This window comes from Athene noctua, chromosome 3 (assembly GCF_965140245.1).
Source record: "Athene noctua chromosome 3, bAthNoc1.hap1.1, whole genome shotgun sequence".
Lineage (NCBI taxonomy): Eukaryota > Metazoa > Chordata > Aves > Strigiformes > Strigidae > Athene > Athene noctua.
The window spans coordinates 21,891,716-21,919,118 of record NC_134039.1 but is presented as its reverse complement, the minus strand read 5'-3'; the positions used below and the strand labels follow the sequence as shown (position 1 = coordinate 21,919,118).

The following is a 27,403-nucleotide window of genomic DNA, read 5'->3' as shown; positions in this document are numbered from 1 at the left end:
AGATGAAAGTGACACGTGTATTTTAAGACCTATGCCACACCTGAATTTCTCCAAGTCGATCAAGTTGCTCCTGCATATGGTTCCTTGTTACAGTTACATCATACTCCAATTTATCATATTCTCTCCAAGCTCTTTCCAGTTCCTAAGTATATAACAAAAGAATTACAGCTGCACATTCAAGTTTAAAAAAAAAGCATATTTATTTTTCTTTATTTGATGGCATAAACCCAGTAAGTAATGCATAAATACCAGCAATAAATAAATAAATATGTATTTTAGAGACTGCAGTGTTTAAGCAGCTTTTTTATTTTCTAATGATACTGAATGGAATTCAAACAAACAGCTTTTTGTCTTTTCACAAACAAAAAATAGAGGCAAGAGCAAAATTTTCATAGCAAAATTTTTTATAGTCAGCAGGCATGTGGGTCTTAAGCTGCCCTTCCACAGTGGCAGAAAGCCCACAAAAATGGATGCAAATTTGTCTCTTTTATCACGTAGAATACATATGTGTGAGTCCACAATATGTGCATATTTATACAATGTATTATGAAAGACAAATGTAAGTCATCCAACCCTGCCTGTAAGGTTACCACTGAATGCCCCAGGCCTGCTAATATGTCATTATTTTACATATGTGAAACTACAAACACCAGAAGGGAGAAGGTGCAAAAAAGAAAATATTCTCTGAGGTCAGGTCTATCATCTCACTTTTTAAGCCCACATCAAGCAATTTACTCAATTTAGCATAAATTAAAAAGTTAATGAGGGAAAGTACATCTGGAGGATTTCCTTTCCCTGATTCCCTTTTCCTTGTCCAACTAATTCCTTTTACAACACAGTCTAACACTCAGACTAAAACCAGTATTTCAGGGTCTACTTCATATCAATTTCACCACAGCAAACCACTGGAATTTGACACTGAAATACCTTTTTGGAATATCGAAGTAGGCAAAAATTATTTCTTTGCCTTGTCATTTCAGTGTAGAAACCATCATGAAGTGGAAAAGAACAGTAAATAGCAATTTCCTTTTTTTTTTTTAAGGTCTTTGAAAGTACATAACTTGGAAGAACTTTTAAATATAACAGCTCCCTATTAAGAGAGACCATGATGGTATAATCTTTTCTTCTTTTCATCCTGCAGCTGATTTGGCTTAAAATAAGTCACCTATGTGATCAAATATCTGATGAAGTTTGCACTTGCTACTATTTTGCCATCACATAAAATAGCTTATTTGCAGTATTTAGTTCTCCTGTAACCGATTTTTCGTATTATAAAGATGAAAATTACCACATCAATTAAAGTCAGTATGCACTCATCCTTGGCCAATTAAAAAAAACCCCAAACCAACAAAGAAAAACTGCACGATGAATAGAGTGAAAAGATCACTTTCCAGCTGCCTTTGACAAAAATACAAGCAAGTAAAAGAACACTGAGTTTTGTTGGAATGTAAAGAAAAGTAGCCAAAGACAACCCAATTAACAATATGAACATCAAGACAATCATTTGACACTTCATTGAGTTTTACTGACAAGAACATATTACTTACTGCAGTAGCTCGGGATACTTCTCGACAAGTGCTAAGTAGTCCATTCTGCAAGTCATCTCTCTGTAAAACTACGTTTTGTATGGCTGCGGGATTATCTGCATTCATTTCTATCTCCTGACTTGCTGATAGCAAAGCTTGCTCAAGCGTGTACTATTATAATAAAAAGAATTATTTTTAATGTTCTGCATCATTGGCCTGGTTGTCATTTTATTTCAGTTATCATTGTTCTGATAATAGGCACATAAAATAACATCCACTTTAGGTAATAAATACAATTGTCCTACTTTCTCCTTGTGTAGCTGTTGAAGCTTCTCCTCCAGTGCTTGTACAACTTTATCTTGCTCACATAAACGGCTAAGCTTAGCCTAGTATAGAACAGAAAATGATCGCAATTAGGATTTCATTTTTAACATTTTCAGTAATCAAAATAACTTGATCAAATAATTACATGAATCTATATAAAATGTTATTAAAACAAAATATGAATGCTAAAATCATGGAGGCATGGGTCTTGCATTTTCAATTTAACCTTAAAAACTCTCTTAAGATGCTATGAAATAAGTGTTATAACTTGAAACAGCATGGCTCAAAACATAATTTATGATTCTACAGCTAAATCTTTAAAACTTAATAATAGGTATTAAATACCGGTTTAATTTACATATTCCTCAGCATTATAAAGAATATTGTATATATTCACAGTCTTTCCCATAGTTTATTTCAGCAGGTAGTTTTTAATAGTTAGTTACTAGTACTATCCATGCTCTGCTCCATTTTAGCTTCAATCAAGGCTTAGCTATGAGTAGAACTGTTCCACTCCAGCTCCGGTTTAAGCAAGTAACTGTTCAGGGCACTCTAATCCATTTGAAACAGTTTACTTTTCTATTTGAACGTTTTGGGTTCAGTATGCATTACTCTGACTTTTTAACTCTTAAGAGAACACTAGAAGCCTGCTTTCTTTTTTACTCTTAAAATAACATCCCTTAAATCATTGTATATACTCTTAGTTGCATTGTGCAAGAATGGCTAGACATGCATATACAGTATGACTACATGTGTGTATTTTTCACCATCAATTTTACACCAAGCCCCTTTTCTTTAGTAACTAGTAACCCAATACTTGAATGGTAACTATGCATGCTGAATGTCAGTTTTGGAGTATCAGTCATATCTCCTGAGAAGTTACATCTCTCATGCTTATAACTGAACTACAACTACAGAGTTTTTCCCTTCTAAAGTAATTAATTCCTTTCTAGAAGCAATTCACCTTTGAACAGACATACTAATTGAAATTTCAGCCTACAATGTAATACTTCCTGCAAGTTAAAAGCTTATTACAAAGAGTCTTAACACCACTCAATTTCACAAAGCAATTTCTGTTGTTAATCACTTATATGAAGTGCATTTCAAACCCAAAAGCCAAAGGGGAAATTATTATCAAAATAAAGAGACAAATACCAACATTTCCAAGAAAGAAGTTGCCAAGAAATACAAATTACTTACATCAATATCCAGCTCTTCAGTTCTATATTTGTATAGCGTACCCCTACATTCTTCTTGTGTTAACTATAAGGAAGAATAATATTGCCATAAAACAACTTAATTGGACTATGAAAATGAAACTACTGTTCAGCTTCACAGTTTTAATACAGAAATCAGCTTTTGCTTGAAAGTCAAACATAGCACATTGAACAATACATTTTTAGCAGTATATATTAATGAAAATAAGTAAATGGAATGTCAAGCAGACTGTCAGTAGAAAGTTGCATTAACTTAACAGACTGTTTCTAATGCAAACTGGATTTTTAAAGATGTACAATTAAATCAATCAAACATGGATTATGTGGGAAGATTAAACTGCCAGAGTACACCTATACACAGTCATACACCACTATGTATGTTTTCTTACATGCATTCTAAACAGAGGGGCTCATTCTACTCGGAATTGACCATTCTAGGCCCACTAAGGTCAAATGCATTCACAAGAAGGATATTCTGATGTAAATCTGAAATCAGAACAGAATGACCAAAGTATAGAAAATACATGTAAAATATCTCGCTACAGGGATATGCCCAGTAAGTGCCACCAAATACCTTTCTGCTACTTTTTCACATGGATTCACCCCTCCCCCACCTTCAACAGAGTATTGCCAGAAATGCCAGGAATGTAAGCCCTTTTATTTTATCTTTGGACATAGGCAAACTTGTCTCCTCGTGCCAGTCAGCGTGTAACGTATTCTCAAACTGCTTTCATATAGCTCCTCTCATTAAGTTCTTAACTCTTTCAATCTCTGAACTGACCAGTAACAAGATTGAAAAAAACTCGCTCCCCATTTTAGAATGGACTGTCACATACAGTAACTACTTAATGTCCTGTGCAGCAACTATTGGCAGAACACTGTCAACCTCTGTATTCTAGTTCATTAAAAACATGTGTGCACTGAGTCCTAGCATAGATGATTTCCCTTCACGTATCTGTCATAATTAGGTCATCGTGACTTAATAGTGCAAGGAAGACTATAAGAACACAAGTCTATGTTAAAGGACACTTATAAATAAAAGGACTAGGGAAGGGTTAATCAGACAAGCATTCCAAACAAATGTACATGTCTTCAGCACACTTAAGTGTTTCATTTCAAGACATTATGTCCACATACCTCATGCAAACGCACCTGGTGACAATTTAAAAGTATGTATAGTGCATTAAAACTGCAGTAACTTTCTTTGAAATGGACATTTTATGAAAATGAGTGTCGGAATATGAAAAAAGCCACAGCACTTTTGCACCTCATGAATATCACAAAAATTAAGATATCTATTTAAACTTCTACAGTTGCAGAGTTGTGTTTAACTATTGATTTTATCACAATGAGAGAAAAATGAGGAATGGAAATATTAAAAAAACCCTCATAAACATGGCCAAATGTCTTGAACTTACAGAGAATGCCTAGTTATATTTCACAACAGAAAGATTTTACAAAAGAAAGATTATCCCCTATTAGATAAATACATCTTCCAAAGACACTGATCAGCAATTTATATAGCTTGCCTGGAAAAATGTAATATTGTATTTTCAAGACAGCATTTTTTACACTTTTCTATTTTTTTTTAAGAGACACATTTTTTGGCATTTCAACCTTATTTATAGCCAAGTTTTAATTTTAAATAGCTTGCCAATTCAGCATCCTATCCCTGCCTCCTAAAAGGAAGATATTTTAAGTGTTCAGAAAACGAAAACACATTTTCAAATAACAGTATACACGTACTAATGCTTCTTATTAATATCCTACCACACTTTTAAAATTGCTTCTTGCTTTTGTCAGCAGTACTAGTTTCCCACAACAGGCACTGCTGGAGAGACACTTCATTTCAACATTTCTACCGCAACATTTTATGTAGACTTAGTGCAAAAACTCTAAAAATAGCATGAAACACTTAATCCATCTCTGACAAAACAGCAGCTTCTCCTTCTGCAGCACATCTATAAAACAGCTTAAGGCAAAAAGTGCTGAATGCTATCACATCCTACTGGAATTATAAGAGGAACTGCAGTAGACAAACTACAATTACATATTGCAAGCAAGGTTAACAACCTCATAACCCTGCAAAATGCATTATAAGCTCCAACAATCAAATTATCGAAATGATTTTATGTCACATTCAACAAACGCCTCTCGCTAAATCATTCCTACAAATACTTCATCGGGACAGTAATTTCAGAGAAAGAGTGCCACCTACCGAACCAATGACATGACTTGCTGCCGACTTCTTCACTTTTCCTCGGCATTTGCCTACTCAAAAATCCGTTCCTCTTAACATAGTGAAATACACTCTACAGCTCCCAAACATTAAGGAGCAGCATCCTAAATACGTACAAATAGAACTTACCATTTTTGAAAGGCAAACTGCCCATACAGAGTTTGGCTAAACACGTATTTTACATGTGAAAAGGTTAAGAGACCTTGATTGAATCTCCATCTAAAGTTAGAAATAAGCTGTCATCTACTTTACAGTCCCACCATACAGTCCCCACGTCTGTCTAATGCTGAATCACAGAAGTGGATCCACCACAATGGACACAATATAAGATGTTCTCAGAGGGAATTTTTTTCCCAAATAAATGCAAATTATGCAAATCTGTCTCTTGAGATATGAGAGATTAAACCTAGTTAAGCAGTCAATATTAGAAACATTTAAGTGACAGCATTATTTCATTACCTTATAAGAGGTTTTCAGATTCTGCTAACCACGTATGGCGTGAAATTTCACACCCTGAGAGCACATTAAGCATCTCTGCAAGATTACTGCATTTAGGAAATTAAAACAGGACCACCTAGGACACTTTGTGGGGAGCATGAGGTTGAAGTCAGACTTCTAAGTGGCTTTATTTTTTTTTTTTCCTTTTTAAAGTACTTTTTACTATCAGGAAGAAGAGCAAATGGGCATTTACCCCACAAAAAGCAAGATTCTCCTCTAATTTTGCATGATGCGACAGATAACATTTCAAATACAAATTGGAAGTGCGAGATTTTTAGCTCAAATACAATCATGTCATGTGTTTGTAACAAAACCTGAAAAATATTTCTACCTACACATCTCAAAATCTAACATGCATAACACTTCAAATGTATGCAGCTTCTATAGTAATAATAATAATAATTAGCAAAAAGTATGCCATAAAGAAGATCTCCCCATCCTCACAGGAGCAAAACATCAAGGACTATTTTTATACATTTTTAACATATTAAGAACAACTATCCAAACAAAGACCTGGGTGTTAGCTTGTTGCACGCAGGTTTTCATTTTTGCCTCTTTAGGAAGCTTCCATACATAAGAGGAAATGAAGATAATTCTACTTTTTAAACTGAGCATATGCTCCCTTAGAAAACAAGATTACAAACTCCTCACCTAACATTAGAAAGAAACAAAAAAACCCCAAGGTAGAAATGGGTCCAGGCTGTAAAAAAGCCTGTCTTTTTCTTATCTGTACATATGGAATCATTGCCCTGGCTTATACTTGTAAATTTACAGTAGTGTCTGTAGAGCAGACTGAGGTAAGTCAGAGTGATCTAAAAACTGTGAAGATGTAACAAGTCACAAATAAAATTGCCTTATAAATAACACATTTGAAATAGTCTATATTTTAGCTATTTTACTAATGAGCCATTAATCATTACAAACAAACAGGAAGCAAGACCCCATAATTTTTAATTAAATAGAAGCTTTTCTTGCTTTCCTTTCCTTAATTGTAAATTATCTCAGTCATAAACCTGAATAAACTGAAGCAAAAAAAGATCCTTTTCTCTATCCACAGGAATGGTTATGGTCATCAGAAACTAGTTTATCATCTTGACATCAAAACAGGTTTTGGTTGCTTACACAGTGGCTTCTCCCAATTGTCTACATCTCTTTAAAACTGCGAGGGGAAGGATGACTGGTAAAAACAGGGGGGTTTTTTTGGAATAAAAAATTCTATGTTGTTTAAACATAACAGTGTATTTTTAGCCTTTCCTGGAAGTCAGTTAATGCAGTATTTTGTATAAGAAACTTAATCTGTGAAAGCAGGTGGTCTTGCTGTTCTCCACTTTATGCAATACATGGGTTCTCCTGCACAAGCCTGCCAACGTTGCAAACACTCTGAACTGAAGAGACCACATCTCTAGTGACAAAAGGTTATTCAGCTTTCATGACCTGTTAGATTCACTGTTTCTTTAACATGAATATCAAAACGGGTGCTTATTCAGTGTCAAAATACAAAGCAGCAGGTATGTCTACAAGGTGAAGGCAGTGCTGTGTAGCGATACCTTAGCTGACAGCATAGCTTCGTCAAGACAGCACTCAGAAATTTATTGGTATCCCTAAATAAGTGGGCAGACAAGCACAGGCACAGCTATACCTCAAATGTGTCCATATTAATATTAGAAGCTGAGCTAGTTTATCCTGACACATCCAAAGCACCTCTGTTCATTATATGTGTGTTGACTTATTTGTCTTATGTACATTATCATAGAAAATTGATTTGCTTTAAAATATCATGACAGTTAGGCTTCTTTAAAAAAAAAAAACAAACAACCAAACAACAAAACAAAACCCAATTTCATTTAGGGCTTGATGGCACGTTACTTCTCTCATTCCCCTCACAAATAGTTGCTTCAGGTTCCATGTTAAAGGTCCTATTTTGCACATAGGAGCACAAATTGTATGACCCTGAAATCAAAGTCACTCACAACCCAACCTCCTTAGGAAAGCTAAGATTTTTCTTGCAACTTCTCTGGATCACAAGCAAATCTATACTATGAAGTTGACTTCCAGAAAAATGAAACACAAAATTAAGCTGCAGCATTTTTTAGAAACATGACAAAGCATTAATCACTAATAAATGACTGTTTGGCACAGCAGAATGTCTCCTTTTCTTCAAACTATGCAATCTTCATACGTCAGTCTGGCTCACAAGGGCATAAATGCATTTGTAAGCAAACAGGTGTATTCCCTTGACTGACAGCCAGAATCGCACACCTCATCTGATGTAAAATACCATAGTCGTTTAAGGAAGAACATCTTTGATGCAGCTGAAGCTAGGAACTTATACATTCTCTGATGTGACATAAACTATTCAGTTAAGCCCCAAAACCCCTAACACTGCAGTGCCAAAAGGTATGTATTGGCCATGCTCATAAGTTAATGCAGGTCTCAACTCACAGACAATATTTCCATTCACATTTCTGATTCTTCTTCCATTTTACCATTACAACCATCACTAGATACTCTGTTAGTGTGCATGGTTAAGTCTGCTGTGACTTTATGAACGGACACTGCCTTTTGGATTTACAGTCCCCAGATCAAAGTAATTTTGATCCTTCCTTTCTTCAGTGGCTAAAGGCTTGGTAGGTGCAAACAAAAACTTGTAAATCCACTTCCTAGAACAAAACAAAATTGCCAGAAATGACCAGGGAAACACCACTCACATGCTTTTGTGGTGGTCAAAAGAAAGAAGCACCTTTGAACACTAATTGCAGAGAATCATGCTAAGACAAACATTGGAAGCTTATTGGAAGTTTTATGAATTTACTGGACACCTGCATAAAACATCAACTAATTACATTGTCTAGACAGAAGTAGTTATTCAAAAGTGTACATTTAATACTTAACAACAAAAAAGCAGCAAAAGCCATGCTAAAATTATTGCAGCATTTTATAAAGCATGGATGACTTGTGGTTTTCCAAAGCAAATAAGAGAAACACCAATGTTATGAATAAATCTGAGGAACAACCAAAACTGTCACTAAGGAATATTTTCGCAGATGATAAAGCAATTTCATTCACTATCCAAGACCTTACTTGCTGGTACAGTTGCGGTCTTAGCGCCGAGTTCTCAATCATAGTGTGAACCATGGTGATTAAAGGTTCATTCTCTTTCATCTATTTCAAATCAGGAGGAGCATACAGCAAACATCAGTTTACAGCATGGCTAGATTTGAAAGACGACACTGTAAAATATAGCCTCTACTTTAATTTTTTCTAATAATGCAGTAGATTACATTTTATCCCATGCTTTTTATATATTCCATCATTCAGTAATATCAACATCTGAAAAGTTTAATAATATCAATGTATCAAAAACACATAAATGCTCAAAACCAATGTAGTATTTATTCACCAACATTCTCCCTTTTTAAAAATAAAAATGCTTAAAATAAGCCCAGCTTTGCACAATATTGAAATGAAAAGTATTATCAGATTATGCAATAGGAACACTCAAACTTTTATCAGAAAACTTTGTAAATTATAGATTTAATAAGTTGTTGCACATTAAAATTATATAAGCATTCCCAGCCTCTGAATATTGAAATGAGGTTTAGACTTATGTTCACATATGACAAAATGTGTTTATATACTGCACTGATTTATAAATTTAGGAACTTTGAATTATTACTCATTGTATTTATCCACACCCATATATGGGTGTGAAACTATTTCAGAACTGGTCGTTTTCCATGATTAGTATTTATTGATATGTATGTAAATGTTAAAACCAGATACTTTGATTATTACACTAAATATTGCATACACTGAAGATTTCAGAAAAAGTATGCAACACAGAAAATAGTATGGGATTTTTGGTTTTAAAAAGGGGACCTTCTGAACAGTAAGGGAAAAATTATGAAAACAGATAGTTTTCCTCTCAAGAAGAAACTGAAAAGTTACTTAATGGGCAATCCCCCTCTTATTTTTGTTGGAAACTTTAGAACCTGTTGGAAACTTTAGCAATAGCTGTTTCAATTATGGTTACACAGGAAGGAAGTGTGTGTATGAATATTTATGATATTTTACTCTGCCTCTATGTATATATATGCACTCACCATGAATTTGCATGGCAAGGTTTTGTTTCACAGATTGAAATGCAACAGAAAGCCTGAGTTTTTGATGCCTTTTGGAATTTCTTGTCCCTAATTATTGAGGAAAAAACAATAACTTGTACATTAGGAGAATTTTTTTTTTTTTCCTCCTTATAGGAAACGCATTTTAATTGTTATAGATAAAGGATCTTTTTGTTGTTGTTGTTGTTTTTTATACGTAGAAAAGTTTGGTCAACTGGTAAGTTAATAATTCAATAAGGAGTACCTTATCTTAAGAAGGCAAGCTTATGATGCTCTGTTTGTTCAAGGCAGGGAAAAAACCCAAGCAAGCCCTCTCATTTGCTCCATCATCTGCAGTATATATAAACAGAAAACTAGAACTGACACAAGAAGTTGTTCTCTCTTTACACTCAAATTTTGTCCAGAGAATGGGTGTACCAGGTGATACCAAAAGATATCTCAACAGTAAGGTCCAAAGCCAAGCAATCAAACTACAGCCAACTGAAATATCTGTAAAGGAAAAATTGCTCTGAGGCTGAAATATTTCATAGGAGTATACTGGTTTGGATACATTTTTATTAGGAGGACTTCAACAGCTTCAAGCTCTTTGGTTAATTCTATTTTACAGTATTTCAGATTTTTTCTTTCTGATCAATAACAGACAACACCAGAAGTAATTTCTGCGGAACTGTTCAGAGATTATTTTCATCCAGATTAGAAAAGAAGTGAATTTATTGAATGATGTCCTGAAGTAATGTTTTGTCCTCCAGCAAGCTCCAACTTTGATTTATAGGACTTCTTTCAATATCTTTACTACCATTGGTGCTAAACCATGCTTATCTAACACTGTTTGCAAAGGCCAGTTATTTCACAAAAAGCTCCAGTTCCTTAAACCCTTATGGACCAAAGATCAAAAAAACAGATAATTGGTAAAGTAATGCCAACCAAAGAGCCTCTGTAGCAGTCAAATACAACAGGGTTTTTTTTTTCTCCTTGAGGAAAATCACGTTTCCAAGAAAATACTGACATTTAACTACTGAGAAGTTAAGTTCTTGAGGTAGTATGTATCTGTCACAAACCTTCCATTAACTAAAGCTAGCTCACACACAAGGCAATGCGCACTGAAGAACTGGCAAAGTAAACTGGAGTTATGTGGGACACAATGGCAAGTCCCATGCTCTTAAAGTTTAAGAGAAAACTTATTTTGCATTCTTAGAGCATTATCATAAGGCTACTCCCAAACTGAAGTTGGACACTATTCACATTGAATAAAGAGCTCAAGGAAAAATACTTTCTTGTTCATAACAGAAACAAGCCTTGATTTTCTCTCACTTCTGAAAAAAAAATAGATTTGTACAGTAAAGGATCCTATGTATAATACTAATAGTCTTTCCAACTAAAGTAGTCACAGAAATAGGGATTAAGATTTTCACAAGCAAACTGCAAGTATGAACTGCCTGATGCCATGCAACAAAATCAGTGGTAAAATCAAATAAAATCCAGCCAGTCTTGGCCGTATCTTGTAATTAACTCTTCCAGAAGTGACAATTCCTCTTTGCTTTTATCTTTATGGATATAGCATATAAAAGCACTTTCCAGTTGGAAATAATGAAAAAACCACCTTCTTGACATATGATGTCTATGAACAGATACAAATAATGAGCTAGCATCTGAGTGGGTATTCTGTGTTTTAAACTGTAAAGTCAAGCTAGTAACAGTTTTTCTCTTCCTTCCTTTTCCTAAATTCTCTTCCATGTCTGATAACACTCTACACAGATGACATTTCAGTATGTGCTGTTCTGGTTGCAGTGACCCTGTACAAGGACAGTTGGCTTCACTGATGAGGTAAGACCCTATGTTATGGATGACAGAACACTGAGCTCAGATTGGCCATTTTATTCATTTCCTCTCAAGTTTACTGAAGGTAAAAGTAGTGGCAATAGGACCTGACTAAGCTTTTCTCCCACCTTTCCTCTTTTCTTTAATCTTCTGCCCAGAAAAAGAAGGAAAAAGCACTTTCTCTTCCTGCCTCTGTTTTACAACAATGCTGCCTCCACTGCAGTCTTTTTCACCCTACAGAGCCCCTGCTCTTGAGCCTCCCTTCTTCATCTGAAGAAGGAAAAGGAATAAAAAAAGCAGCAGAAAGAACAGTAGTGGCTGTGTCAGCTCATTCTACCTTAACCAGAAAACCTGAAAAATACAAGTAAGGAGTAGTATCCTATATATTGCTACGATACGATACAGAATTTTAGGCTGAAATACAAGATATCAGATATAATGCACGATAACTGTCAGCTTTATCCAAACTCCCTTGTACTATTCCAGCATCCCTTAATTTACTTCCTTATTCCAGAAACAACTTCAGTGTCTCAGAAAGAGGGTGGTTAAGAGAAAACAGAAGCAAAACACCAAGACAGTATGGACATTGGCTGTGGGACCTTCACACCTTTATTTGACAACTTCTTGTTTAAGTTCTGTTTATTTTTATGAACCCTTTGGAAACCGAAAGAAACTAAAAATGAAGGTACCAGCAGAAGTATGAACTCCTTAACATCTCAACTATCTACAAAAATAGCCATTTCACAAAATGGAAAAAAGATGAAATTAAATTTAGTAGAGCTTCTATACTGTGACAAACCAACCTGGGATATACCTAGGATCAATATGACAACACACATGGGGAGTTTTACATAGCTAACTCAAGCTCAGTGGAAAAGGGTTTTTCAGCCAAAAGAAAGTTTTACTATCAACATAAAATTCAGAAGTGTACTAAAAGACCGGAATTTGCTGGAATTCTGTAGTAACAGAAAGATTCAAGTGGGACCTCCAGCCATGGCTTTATTTACAAAGCAGAAAAAAGCTTATCTAGCTTTTGTTTTTTAAAAAAAAAAAAATCCTACTTTTCAATACTGTTATTGTAATTACTGGGTACAAATACATTAAGGAGGCTGCTGGCTTGGATTTAGTAATACACAATAAGTGATACCTTAAAATTTGATAATGCAGAAGACTTGTATGTGCTTTCATAACATGTCCCACGTTAGCAAACAAATCATCATTGCCTAGGGTTGCTAGCTATGTTCAAAGGACTACTTCTTAAAAGGCAAATAAGTCTTGCCCACCTCTCTACAAACCTTGAGCCAGCAGAGTGGTTCACAACCTCACTAGGAAAAAAAAAAAAAAAATTGCCTAATAATCATTCTTTTGGCCATAAGACATCAAAGAAATCATATGGCTGGATATGTGTGTGTCAGTACCTTCAATCTTTTTTTCTCTCTCTGAACTACAACAACAACAACAAAAATACTGAAAGCAGAATACATAAACATCAAAAAACGTAACATAAGAATTTCTAAGCATCTCAAAAGGAAACAGCAGTACAAAAAAGCGGCATGACAAAAAAGGCTATGGGATATTCTTGAGTCTTGATAAGAAGGCCACCTAACTAGTAGACAACAACTTACTCCAGCAGCATAAAAGTTATCCTCCCTACAAATGAACTTCAGTCTGCCTGAAAATTCACTTGTGCAGCCTCAGTACAAACTTACTAATTATTGTATGTACAGTAACATATTCTTTGTGACCAAAAAGGTAAGAGTTGAAGATAACAGGACTGGAGTTCCACTATATGCTCTAGACAAAGCAGGTTTTGACGCTATTTTCAGAGATTAAGTATGAATAGAAATACCTAATTTAAGTACACTGGACATTTAAAAATCAAAGAGGGCAAATGATTATGCAAGCTGGTTACAGATGCGGATAACGAGGAGGAAAGGCCTCAGGTTAAAAGAAACTTTGATTATTTTTTTTCTTCCCAACATGAAGGAAAACTGATAATGGACAAAGTAACAAAAAGATATAAATGAGATACCACCCCTAGAAGCAGTGGTACTCCAAGCAAAAAGACTCTCAAGGGCATTTATTTCATACAGGTAGGTAGCAGTACTATATTAAAACAAGTGTAAGAAAGAAAAAATTATCAGAAACTGGGACAAGTATTCCAACCTGTTCTGCCATGATTTTGTCATTAAGGTAATATATTTAAATGATAATGATTTCTTACTGTAAGAAGCGCAGTGATTTTTTGAATCTCTAGTAGGGGTAATTATGGCACATTTATAAGATTTAGACACTTCCCTAAACTAATGTTTATCACATCGCATTACATTTCTAAATTTAATCTGATGCAAGTAAAAAGAAAGTTCTTTTTACCAAACTGTACATGTTATACATAGGCAATTCTCTCTGTTTAATCCTGTCTATTATACTGACAAGTTTGGCTAATCAATCAACAGCATGGTACAGAGTTTTACACTTCACATGGACAGTTGTCCTTTCTTGGCAATGAATTACATTCTTGAAGACAAAATTATTCCCTTATTCCAAAACATTATAAACTGGAAATATTTGAGTTGGATGAAATATTTTGTCCTAATTTAGCATGCAGCTTTTCCCTACTGTTTTGGGTTTCCTGCAGCCCCTTAAGACAAGACGGAGTTGTTTAGAAATGTATTACCATCTGACTGAACTGGTCACAATTCACACCTTGTTTCAAAGAGATATTAGGAAAATAGTCACTGAGTGAACCAAGCACATAGGACACAACAGTTCCATGAAACAGTTGGTTTTAAGGGTAAGGCTGAAAACTTTCATTAGAAGGAAGAATATTAGAAAAATAAAAGCTTTAATAATTTTTATATTTTTCACTGACACCCAGTTCCTTCTATTTCTTCTAAGCACTTATGACTGTCTTTTGTTAAGTGCTAGCAAAAATTTCTCATTTAAAAACTTCCCACACACATACAGAAGTCCCATTTGATCACGCAACAAAGCCATAAAAAGAGGTATGTGATACCCCAAATCTTTACATGGCAATCAAATATGTTAATGAAGGCAGAATTGTACCCTCACTCTATAAGTTATCAGAAATAAAGAAGTAGAATCTTATTCTGATATAAATCTTTAAGAAATTACTTTTTATTCTTTTACTCAGCTATGACCCATACTATGATTTGTTTAAAGCATTTTTTCATGTTTGACATCTTTCATTTAACATCCATAGAAACATCTAACTCTCCTTAATCTGGAAAACTGAAATTATCAGAAGTACTAGTTTTCTATAAATTGCATATGTGTCATATGACCTTGGAAATATATTATGACTTGGTTAAAGATGATAAAATGCTACAATTATTATAAGAAGAAAATGAAGATTAGAAAAAATAATTGGTGAGTGGCTACTGTATTCTGATGAATTTTAAATTGAGAGGTTTTTTTTCTGTTACATGTCAAATTTGTAATCAATTAAGATAATTCTGTGCTACTTAAAAAGGGCACATATTAAATGTCCAACTTCATAAAAAGCACTGAAAATCCTTCTCCCCCAAATATTTCCAGCTTGACAGGAGCAGGCAAAAAGCATTAAGACATGTAAACACACAAGAAAATTGCAAATCCCACCTGATGATCCAAATATATGGCATTCCTTTGAAGGTGATGCGAAAGAATCTCATTCTAGCAGGCAGCAGTCAAGGGGGAAAAAGGAAAGGGACAGAAGGTGCAGAATGAAAAGAGCTTTAAGAGATGTAAATTGGACAGTGATCTTTCTGATTTGCACAGAAATATAATATTGCTTTTATCTGCCTTTTTTGGTGAACTATTAACAAGTTTAGAGCTCAAGACAGAAGTGATGAAAGTTTGCCACGAATCAGACTTTGAACTATTACATTATATTTTGGTACTACATATGAAATACAGTAAACTCATGTAAATGTCTACTACACAGACAACTATAAACCCTTTGATAAATCTGTTTTAAACATGTCTTGATTTTCATACACAGATTACAAATAAGATTGCATCTGATATAAGGCAGTATAAACAATAAATTAGTCTCATGATCTACCATTACTAATTTTGATTATAACAATAAGTTAAATACCTTTAAACTTAACTACAATATATTTTAAAGTATTCCTATGTAATTTTGACTCAGCTAATATCAAAAAGGTCAGAGTAAAGCCTCAAACGGTTAATAGCAGAACATCACATACACAAAAAAACAATGTTACTCTATTCTACTCCCATAATAGTCAGAAAACTTTGCACTAACAGTACAATGCAAACTTTGATTAATGAATGACTACAAGTTAGTGAGAATGGTACATGACACACATTGCTTTATAGCTGACCTTTGGGCTGCTGGCCTCAAGTTTTAGTTGCATGAGCTGTGCTAGTGTGTGTTCCCGGATACTACTCAGTTCAGCTTGCTGCCGTCTCAGCTTTATTAGCAGCAGCGTGAGCTCCTCTGGCTGAAGGAGTGCAGTGTGAGAAGCCAAAGAGTAGAAAAAAAATTAATTGGTATTCTAAACAACACAATTAAAATAAGGTTTCTTAGTATCTTTCTTACAAAAACTTTCTATAGTGATACAACAAAAGATACACCAATTTCCCCAAAATTGACCACTTTCAAATATGTAGTGAAGGATTAACTTTTAACCACTCAAAATAATTGATACTACAAATTCCATAAGAGTGGAACATTCTGTATAAAGGACATAAATAAGTGAGGATTTTGCAGAAGAAAGTCTGTACATCCCTCAAACTTTTTCTGACATCCATATCAGATTGATGATACTGACTTAAGGGAAAGGGGAGATAATTACAGCCCTTAAGATATTACTACCTGTACATGGACAGCCATTTGAGCTTGGTGAAGGAATCAAAAAATGCCCTCAAGAAAATTTAGTTTCTAAACTAATTCTTCAAAGGTATGCATCAAAATTAAGAGTAAAAATAATAAAAACCCCATGATAACTGAACTACATCAGGAACAATCACCTTTCACAAAATAAAACTGCACAAGCATGACAAAAATAATTTTCTATCCCACCTTCCACAGGTCTGAGGCTACCGGTTAATTTATTGCTTTACTTTTATGACTAAGATGTACCTTGGGAACATTGCCTTATGAAGGGATAAAGAATTTAAAGTATTTAAAAACCAAGATTTTATTTTTATATATATATATATATAGTCACACTCAAATGGGTATTTGTCACATAATTCAACACAGGTCAGTTTGGGAAACTACCTGAACCATTCCTGGGAACCATTTCTATTAGCAACGCTTCAAAAAAACCAAAACACCTGACATCACAAATATTTTTGCTATGTTCCTGTTTACTTCTGTTTCTTACACTTCTCCAGAAATCATTAGAGAGGTTAAATATTCATCCAGCATGTTGATTTTCTCACAAGTTCTGTGAGCTTAAAAAAAAACCAAACCCAAACAAACCCCCATAAAACCCTGCTCGCTATCTCCCACAGTCACAGAATTTCCCCAAAGCAAAGAAGTGAAGAAAAAAGCTCCAGAGAACCAAATGTTAAATTACCGAAAAAGAAATGCCCGTTTCTTAGAATGAAGAAAAATCCCTGGGAATAAGCGTGGCACTGGCACCATTGTGAGCTCGTACCAAAGTAACCCACAAGAGGGAGCAAGGGATTTCCACATAGCTTCAGTTGTCAAAACCATTCGCTTGGAGGGAAAACCAGCACCAAAGCCAAATTGTCTAATAGCCTATCTTCCTCTTCTAGTACTCTTTCCTCTTTCAATACCTGGATTTAAAATACTTAACTTCGGAGAATAAGTGTAAGACTCTAAACTGCTATACAAGACGTTTCCAAGTTCTCTCCAAAAATTGGTTACAAAGCTTTCAGTCTGGAAATTAACATCATTTAAAAGCACAAGAAAACTTATTTAAAAATAAGAGAATCGAAAGTAGCGTCTTCAAACAAAAGGAACAGTGAATCACTTTTTCAAGATCAAAACTCCTCGCAGTATGTTCTGCAAAAGCCCAATTTTTAGTGCATTAGGAACAAATCCAATGTTTGCAAGCAAACTTTTTTCCATACAGGAGCCTATTGAACAGTAATTCCTACTCCTCTCTAGACATTGGTAATATTGTAAACATTTTTGACACTTCTGTAAGTGCTGTGCTTTTAATACAGCTCTTGGGACACCTGCAACAACCACAACACAAAATTTTGTTTAAAGAGCTACCTACAGGTTTCCTCCTCTGGCCCTTGCAACGTCTGTGCTGTGGGCAGGACTTCTGGTTTCTACAGGCAGAAGCTTGGACCTCCTTGCCCCTTACCCCGCTCATCAGCCCAGCTCCAGCAGCAGAGCCCAGGAGAGCTGATGGGGCCATGAACCCAAAGAAATGTCTGCAGAAGATAAGGCGCAGAGATAATGCGCCAGCTGCCAAAGGCCAACCCATAAGTTGCTGAAGGTGCCAGTGATTCATGCTGGGAGGTGTAAGAAACAGGGGTCCAGGCAGTTGGAAGGATTGACTGGGGAGCTGTTGCCTACAACATGATTCAAAATCTGTATTCTTAATAACTCTCAAACAGTAATTTCAGATGGACAGAGATAGATTACGGAAAGACGACAAAAACTGGTAAGCAAATTACATTAATTTAGGACAATCTCTTAGCTAAGAGTCATGTTTTAGTTAAGAAGGTGGACAGTATTCACCAATATTACTTTGATGAAACACCACCAATGAGAATTTCAGCTCCACCACAGTAAAATGAAAGATATCAGAAAGAACACAGTTTTACCAAGTGCAATTTTAGTATCCCTAAGATTTCCAAACAAGGTAGACTTTACTTCTAAGACTTTCTAAATAATTAATGAAGAAATAAGTGTTCTGTGATGTATTCTGCCCTCTCCCTGACAATTAAAGGCTACATTTAATACAAGCTTTGAATAGAATAAAAATTTCAGTGTTGTCTCTTCATACTTAGAGGATTACTCTTAAAAAAAACCCCTGATGTACCAAATAAAAATCCAACTCACTGTTTTGCCTTGGAGGCTCTGAGGAGTAACAGGCTGTAAACTCAGACCTGCTGGCATTGACCTTCTCTCAGGCACAAACACATGCTGTACAGAAACAAAATAGCACAGTATGATCCATAGTTATCTAAAGACTCAAAAACTATTAAATGCGAAAAAAAGTCAAACCCACTTCAGGCTCATGATAATTTGCTATGATTTGTGCCAGCTTTGGCCAGTCATGCTCCATGCTGGTCTACAATCTAGAACGCTTGAGTAGCTTTCACTAAATTTTAGAAACACCCCAGTTTTCGTCATTCAACAGTCCTCCCTCATAGTTGTGCCCTACTGATAGCCTGTGTAAACAATAATTGTATTTTTTCCACCCACCACTGAAAACTGTTTAAAAACCTAAGGTCTCTATACAGATGGGGTTTAAATCTTAAATTTACCATTCTGTTTTCAAATAGTCACACTCCTAATTACCCACCACTTAACAGCTCTGTGTTTTTAAGTTAATGGCAATAGCTAGTTGTGTTAACTAAAAAAAATACAAACCAAATAGCATGAAAAACCAAGGGAAATGGAAGTCTTGTATACAAGATACTAAATATGAAATGAAATACTAGCATAAAGTGTTCCATAAGGAAAAAGAAATATCAGAAAGCAAAACATGGTTGAAAGGACAAGGAAGCACATGGTCTGCAGCACTGACCCTAGTGATATTTCTCAGATGTGTGAGAAGCACTGATTACTAAATTTCCAGCACAGTTGACACATAAAGGATGTCAAAATGACTCCTTTGTTGTAGAAACTAAATTTTTTTTTTTTAAAAAAGGCTTAATAATCAACTGCAAGTTGTTTAAACTGCTTTAAGATGTAGCTAAGTTTTTGTCCCTGCATCAAGAAACACAAAGGCACCTGACAAAGATTTAGGAAAAATGTTCATAAGCATTTTATACATACTCTAGTTTTACATCCAACTGAAAGAATAATTTTTCTGTAATTATCTTCAACCTACTCAAAAACAAGCACCATGGATACAGCAGAGCTAAATAAGGCACACTGGTTTACAATTCTTTGTGTCTCCCTCTCACTGATGACGAGCAAAGTTATGCCAGTCAAGTGCTAAGGTTGTGAGCACATAGTCTCTGATCTTTAGTGATCTCCATAATAATTGAAATGCATCAAAAGAAATGACTACACTCAGTTTTCTGCTGAAATCCAAGGCCGCAAACTTGTGGCTGAAGAACAGAAAACAGGATGTGGAAAGAAACCCAACATTTTCAGTCCTCTCAATTAAAAAAGCTAGAAAAACATTTCTGTACATACAACAAACTATTCTGAATAATTTGCCAATTGACTCCTTTACTTCAGAGAAACATAACATAGACAGTAATATTAGGATAACATGTTTTGACCTACTCTATTAGAAAAATACCTTTTTACAACCTTTAGATTTTTAAATGCTTTTTAAAATCAAACTTTTCCCTATGAAAACAGTGATGTAACAACCTTCATTATAATAAAACATACTACAACGCAACATGAGTATTACAGTAATTGTATACTTTCCATTAAAAAATCTCGGTAAATAAGATTTTTAACTATTAAAATTACTATTTTTACCTTAGTATGATGTGTCCTATGTCTGCGATCAATAGTTACATCTCCTCTTTGCACTGGTGAAGACACTTCTGATCTGTAGGTCCGCTGTGGGGAATATCCTTGGAAACCAGTGATCGAACCATGAGAAGGTGAGGTGGGAATCGAATGCATTGTCTGATCAGAAATATTAATCATAGTTTTTGGGCTACTTAAAGTACTGTGTCTAGTAAGAGTTGTTTGCTTATTGTAAAACTGACGTTGCTGCCATTCATAGAGCTGCCACATTGTGTCATCACGCATTGACCTCCTTTTTTCTTCAGCTGTTGCTGGTCCTATGGCTCTGTCGTAAACTGACGGTGTTACACTGCAGAGGCTTTCTGGCCGTGTTTTGCTGTTCCTTGGCAGTGTTCTGTACCCTTCTGGGTACCGAGGTAAAACTTGAGGTCGGTGGCTTGGCATGTTTCTTGGTAATGTCTGATATGAGATTATGCTGAAACACAAATTTTCTTTTTATTAGTGGATAGCATTAATATTACAGCAATATAAAGTTTGTCAATATTGGTTAGGTTTATCCAACTAATTCTTACCTTTTTTTTCTTTTTTAATACTACAAGTGTAATTTTAAAAACATGCAAGAAAATCAAGAAGACAATTTAAAAAATCAACTATACTGATTGAATGCACTGTAGCAGCCGAAACTTGCATCCTTTCTGTGATTAGCCGCTTGATTATATAATCCGTATTTCATCTTTTTATCAGTTTAACAGTCTAGTTCTGTGAAGTTTAAATCTATCTTCTAACTTGTCTATATGCTGTGTAGGTCAAAGTTTTGAAAGCTTTGAAGTTCTATACTGTTTCCATATAAGCCCATTTTTCAAAAGTGAAAAAAACTGTTTCCCTAAAAAAAAAATCTTCAGCAATGACTATGGACATAGAAAAAGATTATGGTTGTGTGGTTTTTTTTAAGAGCAGACCGATAAAAAATAGTAGTAATTGTCTAATGAAAATATATTTTGCAATTGTCAAGGACAGGTCATTCCATATCAGCTATTCAAGCAAAACAAATAGTAATGTATTTCTTTAATAATAATATTGTATTGCTTTTCAACTTGAATATGAATTCAAAGGCTTATTCTTTAATTTGTTGCCACATTAAAATTCTGGAGTGCTGCAGTTATTTAGCAACTTTCAAGCATTAGTTGAAATGCAAAATTTTCCATACTGAGTACTGATGCATGCTTAAGCGTGACAAAGCATTTCTTGTTTATTCAGAGGTTGTAAACATTGATTTATTCAACCCTTATCTAAAATTCAGATGAGCACCTCTTAAAGCCTTTTGCTACTCATCACATCTATGATAGATGCTTGCCCAGAGCCAACAAAACCGATCTCAGGCTGGACATGACTGAGCCATCAGGGGGCAGCCAGCTTTCAGCTACACTCATTCAAAATAAATCCCTGCCACCTCGAGAATCTGAAGATGGTTTTGAATTACTTCAGTGCCACAAAAACACTGAAGAAATGATGTAGGGCAAATGGCAAGGTAAACTAGCATTATGGAGGTTAGATCCTTATGGAATAACTATCATGGAAATTAATGATGGTAAACCCCACTTTTCACTGAAAATAGTTAAGCTGAGTATTTACGATCACGTGTAACATTTTGGAGACGAAAACTGCTATAAAGAGCTTTATATAAAAAATCTGTTACAGTTTCTGAAGCTTTCATTTCCAAGAATTAATGAAATATTATTCCCTTTTGTAGATTGGGCAGCTTTCCATTCTCACAAAATAAGGGAAACGGATTCTAAATCCTATTCTTTTGCTGCAAAACCTGCTTAAATACCTCTAAATTTCTTCATCTAACATATGATTAACTGTAAGGGCTTTTCTCCATCTCCATACGTAAAAAACAACCAACCAACACATTTTTGAGTTCAATTTCTAACTTTCAAAGTATTATTTTAGCTATTCACAAATGTGTATGGTGAAGCTTAATATTTCCATTAAGATACCCAGTAGCTAGAAAAACTTCACTCACTGAAGATCCTCTCCCATTTTATTATTTAAATAGGCAGCATAATCCCGTTGGCTTCTTTAAATATTCTGGACAACTTGAAAAGCTGTCTGAAGTTCTCACTACATAAAGACGGTAATTTAAAGTCTGCATAGAATTACTTACATTCTAGAACGTTTGGGAACATATCAATCTTGTATTTGTAAACCATGAAAACTGTAAAAAGCCCAACCGCCTCTATATGAAGCCTTGTTTTATGTAATTTATTAAAATCAAAACAGATTCACCAATGTCCTGTTGATACTTGCAAAAATGCCATTCTAGTCAAATCCAAAAAACAACTCCAGACAATACTGCAGCTTATAGCTGCCTTGCACACGAGGGGAGACTGCTGCAGCCACTCAAGCAAGCAGTCGTGCACACTGTGAGGTTGAAAAATATTTTCTGCAACTGTCATCATAAATAGCTCCCTCCAAATGTTCCCATATGAAAAAAAGGGCTTCCAAATGAGTTTACAGAATCATTTTAATTTCATATTGAAGACAGCTAAGAGCTCCTATTTTATATACAGTTATTTAATTGAACCTGTTTTGTAACTTTTCAGTATTCTTAAAGTCCTTATAGACACCATTAGAGGTTGTCTCTAGGATTACTGTTGGGTAGCGATACTGGTTCTGTTTTCTAAGCTGGACTATCTGGGAAAACGGCTTTTCTGCTAAACCTTTAGGGGCTCAGTTCTGCAACATTATGAATACCCTCAGATTGAAATCTCAAAACAGCCCTTCATCCTAAAGGATGCAAATATCAGCTGCCCCAGAATAAAGAACTTCCATGTGCAAATCAAGCAAAGGGTGGCAGAATGAAGATAGAAACCTGGTGTTGTACAGCAGGCACTTATTATTTAGGATGAAGCTTATATGGGCAAGGTAGGAAGACAGAGGCTCACATCTCGGTTAGCAGCAACAGAAAACCTCACTTAGCACTATACAACCCTTCTGTATCTTTTCACATTTGAGAAAGACCACTCAAGTGGTGAAAACATTAATTTGTAATTGACTTCTGCAAAATTAATTCAATGATACTGAAGTAGAATGTTTTTCTTTCTTATTTAAAAAAACATTATTTTTGGTTTAAATAAAGGTTTATCTTCCTCAAGGCATCAGTTGTCTTTATGCATGTGGCTCTTGCAAAACTAGATGCCTAGATCCACAGAAGTGGCAGATAACAGCTTCAAGAATTAAAAACTTCATTGCTGACATTCTCATTAATTTATCAGGCAATGAACTACTAAGGGATCAGCCTGTTCCTCTAAAAAATTTGTACTTTTACAGTGAATCCTTCTCATTCCATATTGAGGACAGTTGATAGCTGCTATTTTATATACAGTTATTTAATTGAATATTTTTGTTAACTTGACAGTATTGTCAAAGTCCTAATTTTTTTTCAGTCTGTCACACCGCAGATACTCAGTTTGGTCCTCCATGATTTCTCTAACACATTAGAGAGACATATACAATGGAAAGCATCTTTGTTAAAAGTCAGCATTTTATCCCCATTAAGTGAAGACTACTTTTCTCAAAAATTCAAGATATGAGTTGAACAGGCGTTACTACAAAACAGCCTTACTAACCTCTCACCTCAACCTTAAGCTTGGGCATAAACTGGAGCTTCTTTCATTCTACTCTCATTCACCAACCTCAATTCTACTTAAGTTTCTGTCTCCTGCCAGAAACTGGCAATCTGAACAAGAAAAAAAAAAATGAAATGAAATCGCATTCTAAAGACATCACATTATAAATTTGGATCATTATTCAAGATCACTTCCACACAAAACAAAAAAGATAGCTCAAGGCCAATTCTTTGTCAGTTTGCTACTTTTATGTAGAACTGCATTTGAAAGAATACTCTTTGTACTATCAGTGCCATTCTTATTTAAGCAAGAAGTGAAGAATAAAATATTGTTAATTAGCAACATTATTAACAATACTTCCTTCTCTTTGATTCCCACAATGAAATCAGTTTTAGTATTTTTATACTTGTTTGTAAATGAAAAATGGCACTGCTATTCAAATTTCTACTGTTTGGTTTCAAGTTTTACAGTCCAATTTAAAAAAAGTTAATTGCATCAGAGAGCCTTCTCAGTTCTCATTACACAAGCATGCATAATAAAAGTCAGAGTATGCAAGTTGATGTCTCTACTGCAAGTCCAAACTTTATCAAACTACTTATGTTGAGTACTTCATGAAACACCACATCAACTACTCCTAATTATATTTAATGAAGGACCAAAGGCAATGAAGAAATGTGCAACCAATGTTCACAAGTGTAAGTCAACCTCATGTAAATTTTTCAAGTTTTTGCAAAAACCGAAAAGCCCTCAAACCCCATATTTTCAAATTTGCAGAAAACACATTTTCTGAACTTCGTTCTATCTTAAGCTCTGCTCTGTCATCTATCTATATGCAAACGCCCTAATTTCCAGCTCTTCAAAATACCTCCTGTGATACCATCTCCATACTTCCTATCTACTGTAGTATTAAAAACTTCTATATTTTATTGTTAGAGCTGCTTGTCTGTAGGCCAGCCTGGAAACAACATCCCTGCACTTCCGTCAGACAGAGAAATTGCAGTTGGCACAAAATTCCATATTGTCAGTCATTCACACATAATTTTAAAGCTTCATGAATAAGCACAGGAACCTAATATTAGAACTGGGAGATGTTTACTTTCATGAGAAGAGAAGCTTTAAGTATCAAGTTAGATTTCTATGACTTACTTTTAGATAAAGCTTCTCTTTCTCTCTTCAATTAAAGCTTGTTTAAAGTTTAAAAATTTCCTGGAATATTTTTTAAGAATTTTAAACAAAATATTATTACAAGAATTTGTAAACAAAAATACAAAAGACAGGGCAATTTCAAGAACAGATTTTAAGAGGAAAAAAATCGTTATGATTGATGACATCACTTCTCTACTAGGATAGAAAAATTTCTAACACCCAACAATGGATTCTGGTCATTTTTATTAATTAGGTTATTAATATAGTTTAATTTATTAATAATCACTCAAATGTTAATAAAAAGAGAAACTTTAATAAATCTGTTCCGAGCAGTTGTCCAGGAACTTCTTACAGAGAGCAATTATCACCTATTTATGTAATATATGCCAAAATTGGAAGAATCTAACCAGGATAGAAATCTAAGTATCATTTCCTAGGAAGTCTAGCAAAAAAAAAAAAATTACATTGTACTTACCCTCTTGTTTCATCTTCTTGCCCTTTTCCTCTTTGCATTTTAATCCACTGTTCCAACTGCAGCATTGAATTAGTTCTCTGCATAACTCGTTCAGACTCCATATGTGACTGAACTGCATTGTGCTGACCTCCATCTCCAGCATCTGCCAGGACAACACCACCAGCTTTATTCTCAGAACCATTTAAATGAAGTGGTCTGAAGTGTCCAGCCTGAATCGTGCTTATGGGTAAAGTTCTGTATTCGGATCCCAAAGGATTTAGCTTTACACTGTTAATTTTTGTTAACGGTTTATCGTGCCCAACTTTCTGGAATCCATATTTTTCGGCTTCCAAAGCTTTCTTCTCCTCATGTTTGTTTGTTTCTTTGCATCTCTGGTTATTCTGTGCATCTGGCTTAATTAGCACCCGATGGTTTGAAATATTATTTGTATCTCGAGGTGGTGTATTTTCTGTGGTTAGCTTCTCTACTCTGGAAAGAAATATACGACAAGGTATAATATCTATAAAACATTCATAAAATATTGTAATAAAAAAAAGCTAATATATTGGTGTTTATCAGGGTTATTTCAGTGAATCGCTGTCCAGAGAATTTTACACCAACATCTTCTCTTTAAGGGAAAATCCAGGACATATTTTCACAATAATCAAGGACAGGTTGGTTTTATTGTTGTTGTTGGGTTTGTTTGGTTTTGGTTTGGTTTGGTTTGTGGGGGTGGTGGTATTTGATTTGGGTTTTGTTTGGGTTTTTTGTATTGGTTGGTTGATTTTGAGTTCTTTTGGTTCATGCTGCTTTATTTCTTTGCTATTTTAAAAGCATTTACAACATGAGAAATTTTTTTAAGCCAACTTCCAATTAACCACCTAGAAAAAATGTACACAAGAGTCTGAAAAAGTGAATGTTCAGTTCCTGGAGGGTTAGACATTCAAACAGTAAAAATATTCCGTAGCTCTCCAAGAGCTACAGCTTCCAGATGTCAACAGCCTGAAATTCAGATGATTTTTAAAGCCACCTTTAAAAATTATAGATTACATTGCTGACCAGCATGTGATTCACAATACTGCTGAATTTAATGTATAATGAATTCCTCTAAAGAAAGTAAACAAGTTTTCATGATTACTGGTATCAATTAGGTTTCTCTGGTATGCTATCACTCTGGCTGGCATACATTTTGTGGAAAATAACTGTGGCTTCCCTAATTTTAAGGGAGAAAATAGCTGCTGACTTAGGAAACTGTACCACAAAAATAATTATATTTTTAGAACAGTTACCGCTTTACTGTACTTATACAAGCACTTAATATATGCAGTTCCATTAGCTATTTTCTTTTTAAAATTTCAAAATGTCAGGAAGCTGTATTTTTTTCAGCACTGGGACATGAACTGAACATCCAGCTCAGATAAGGAGCTTTTTTTTTTTTTTAACTAGAAAAAAACCCACACACTAAAATTCCTAAAATGTTTTGATCAACAATTTTTTCTCATAAAGAACAACTTTAACTGTGTCCCATTCCAGTGTCTAATCTGTGCGTATAAAGACCGTCACATTAACAACTGCCCAAGAGGACAAGTATGATTGCACCTCTGAAAAATACTCTAATTCAAAGCAGACTAACAACATACATAGCTATAAACATTTTTGCTTACCCCATCCTGAACAGGAGGCTTAAATGTCGAACAACTCTACACTTCCCCAACAGATTATTTAAGCCATAAATTCCCAACAGGCCAACAATTATTTGGGACAGAACCCTGACAAATACATAAAGGACTGAAAACTGTAAGGTCCTT

The 27,403-nt window shown here is 34.8% G+C and overlaps 1 protein-coding gene across 21 annotated transcripts in view; it reads right to left on the bottom strand.

The window, feature by feature from the left end:
* The window catches only part of PLEKHA5 (pleckstrin homology domain containing A5), a 191,779-nt gene that overhangs the window by 23,733 nt on the left and 140,643 nt on the right, over positions 1-27,403 (bottom strand). For 9 of the 21 annotated variants that reach the window (XM_074902235.1, XM_074902218.1, XM_074902226.1 and 6 more), the window contains 10 exons: positions 25,617-26,084; positions 20,370-20,838; positions 18,765-18,848; positions 16,096-16,215; positions 15,365-15,418; positions 8,886-8,966; positions 3,051-3,113; positions 1,832-1,912; positions 1,548-1,697; positions 41-142 (listed from right to left, as the gene is read on the bottom strand). In XM_074902235.1, the coding sequence (XP_074758336.1) occupies positions 41-142; positions 1,548-1,697; positions 1,832-1,912; positions 3,051-3,113; positions 8,886-8,966; positions 15,365-15,418; positions 16,096-16,215; positions 18,765-18,848; positions 20,370-20,838; positions 25,617-26,084 (1,672 nt within the window). Of the gene's footprint in view, positions 1-40; positions 143-1,547; positions 1,698-1,831; positions 1,913-3,050; positions 3,114-3,252; positions 3,554-4,007; positions 5,411-8,885; positions 9,035-15,364; positions 15,419-16,095; positions 16,216-18,764; positions 18,849-20,369; positions 20,839-25,616; positions 26,085-27,403 lie in introns of those variants that run through there. The other 12 variants (XM_074902221.1, XM_074902228.1, XM_074902222.1 and 9 more) reach the window with 8 other exon arrangements.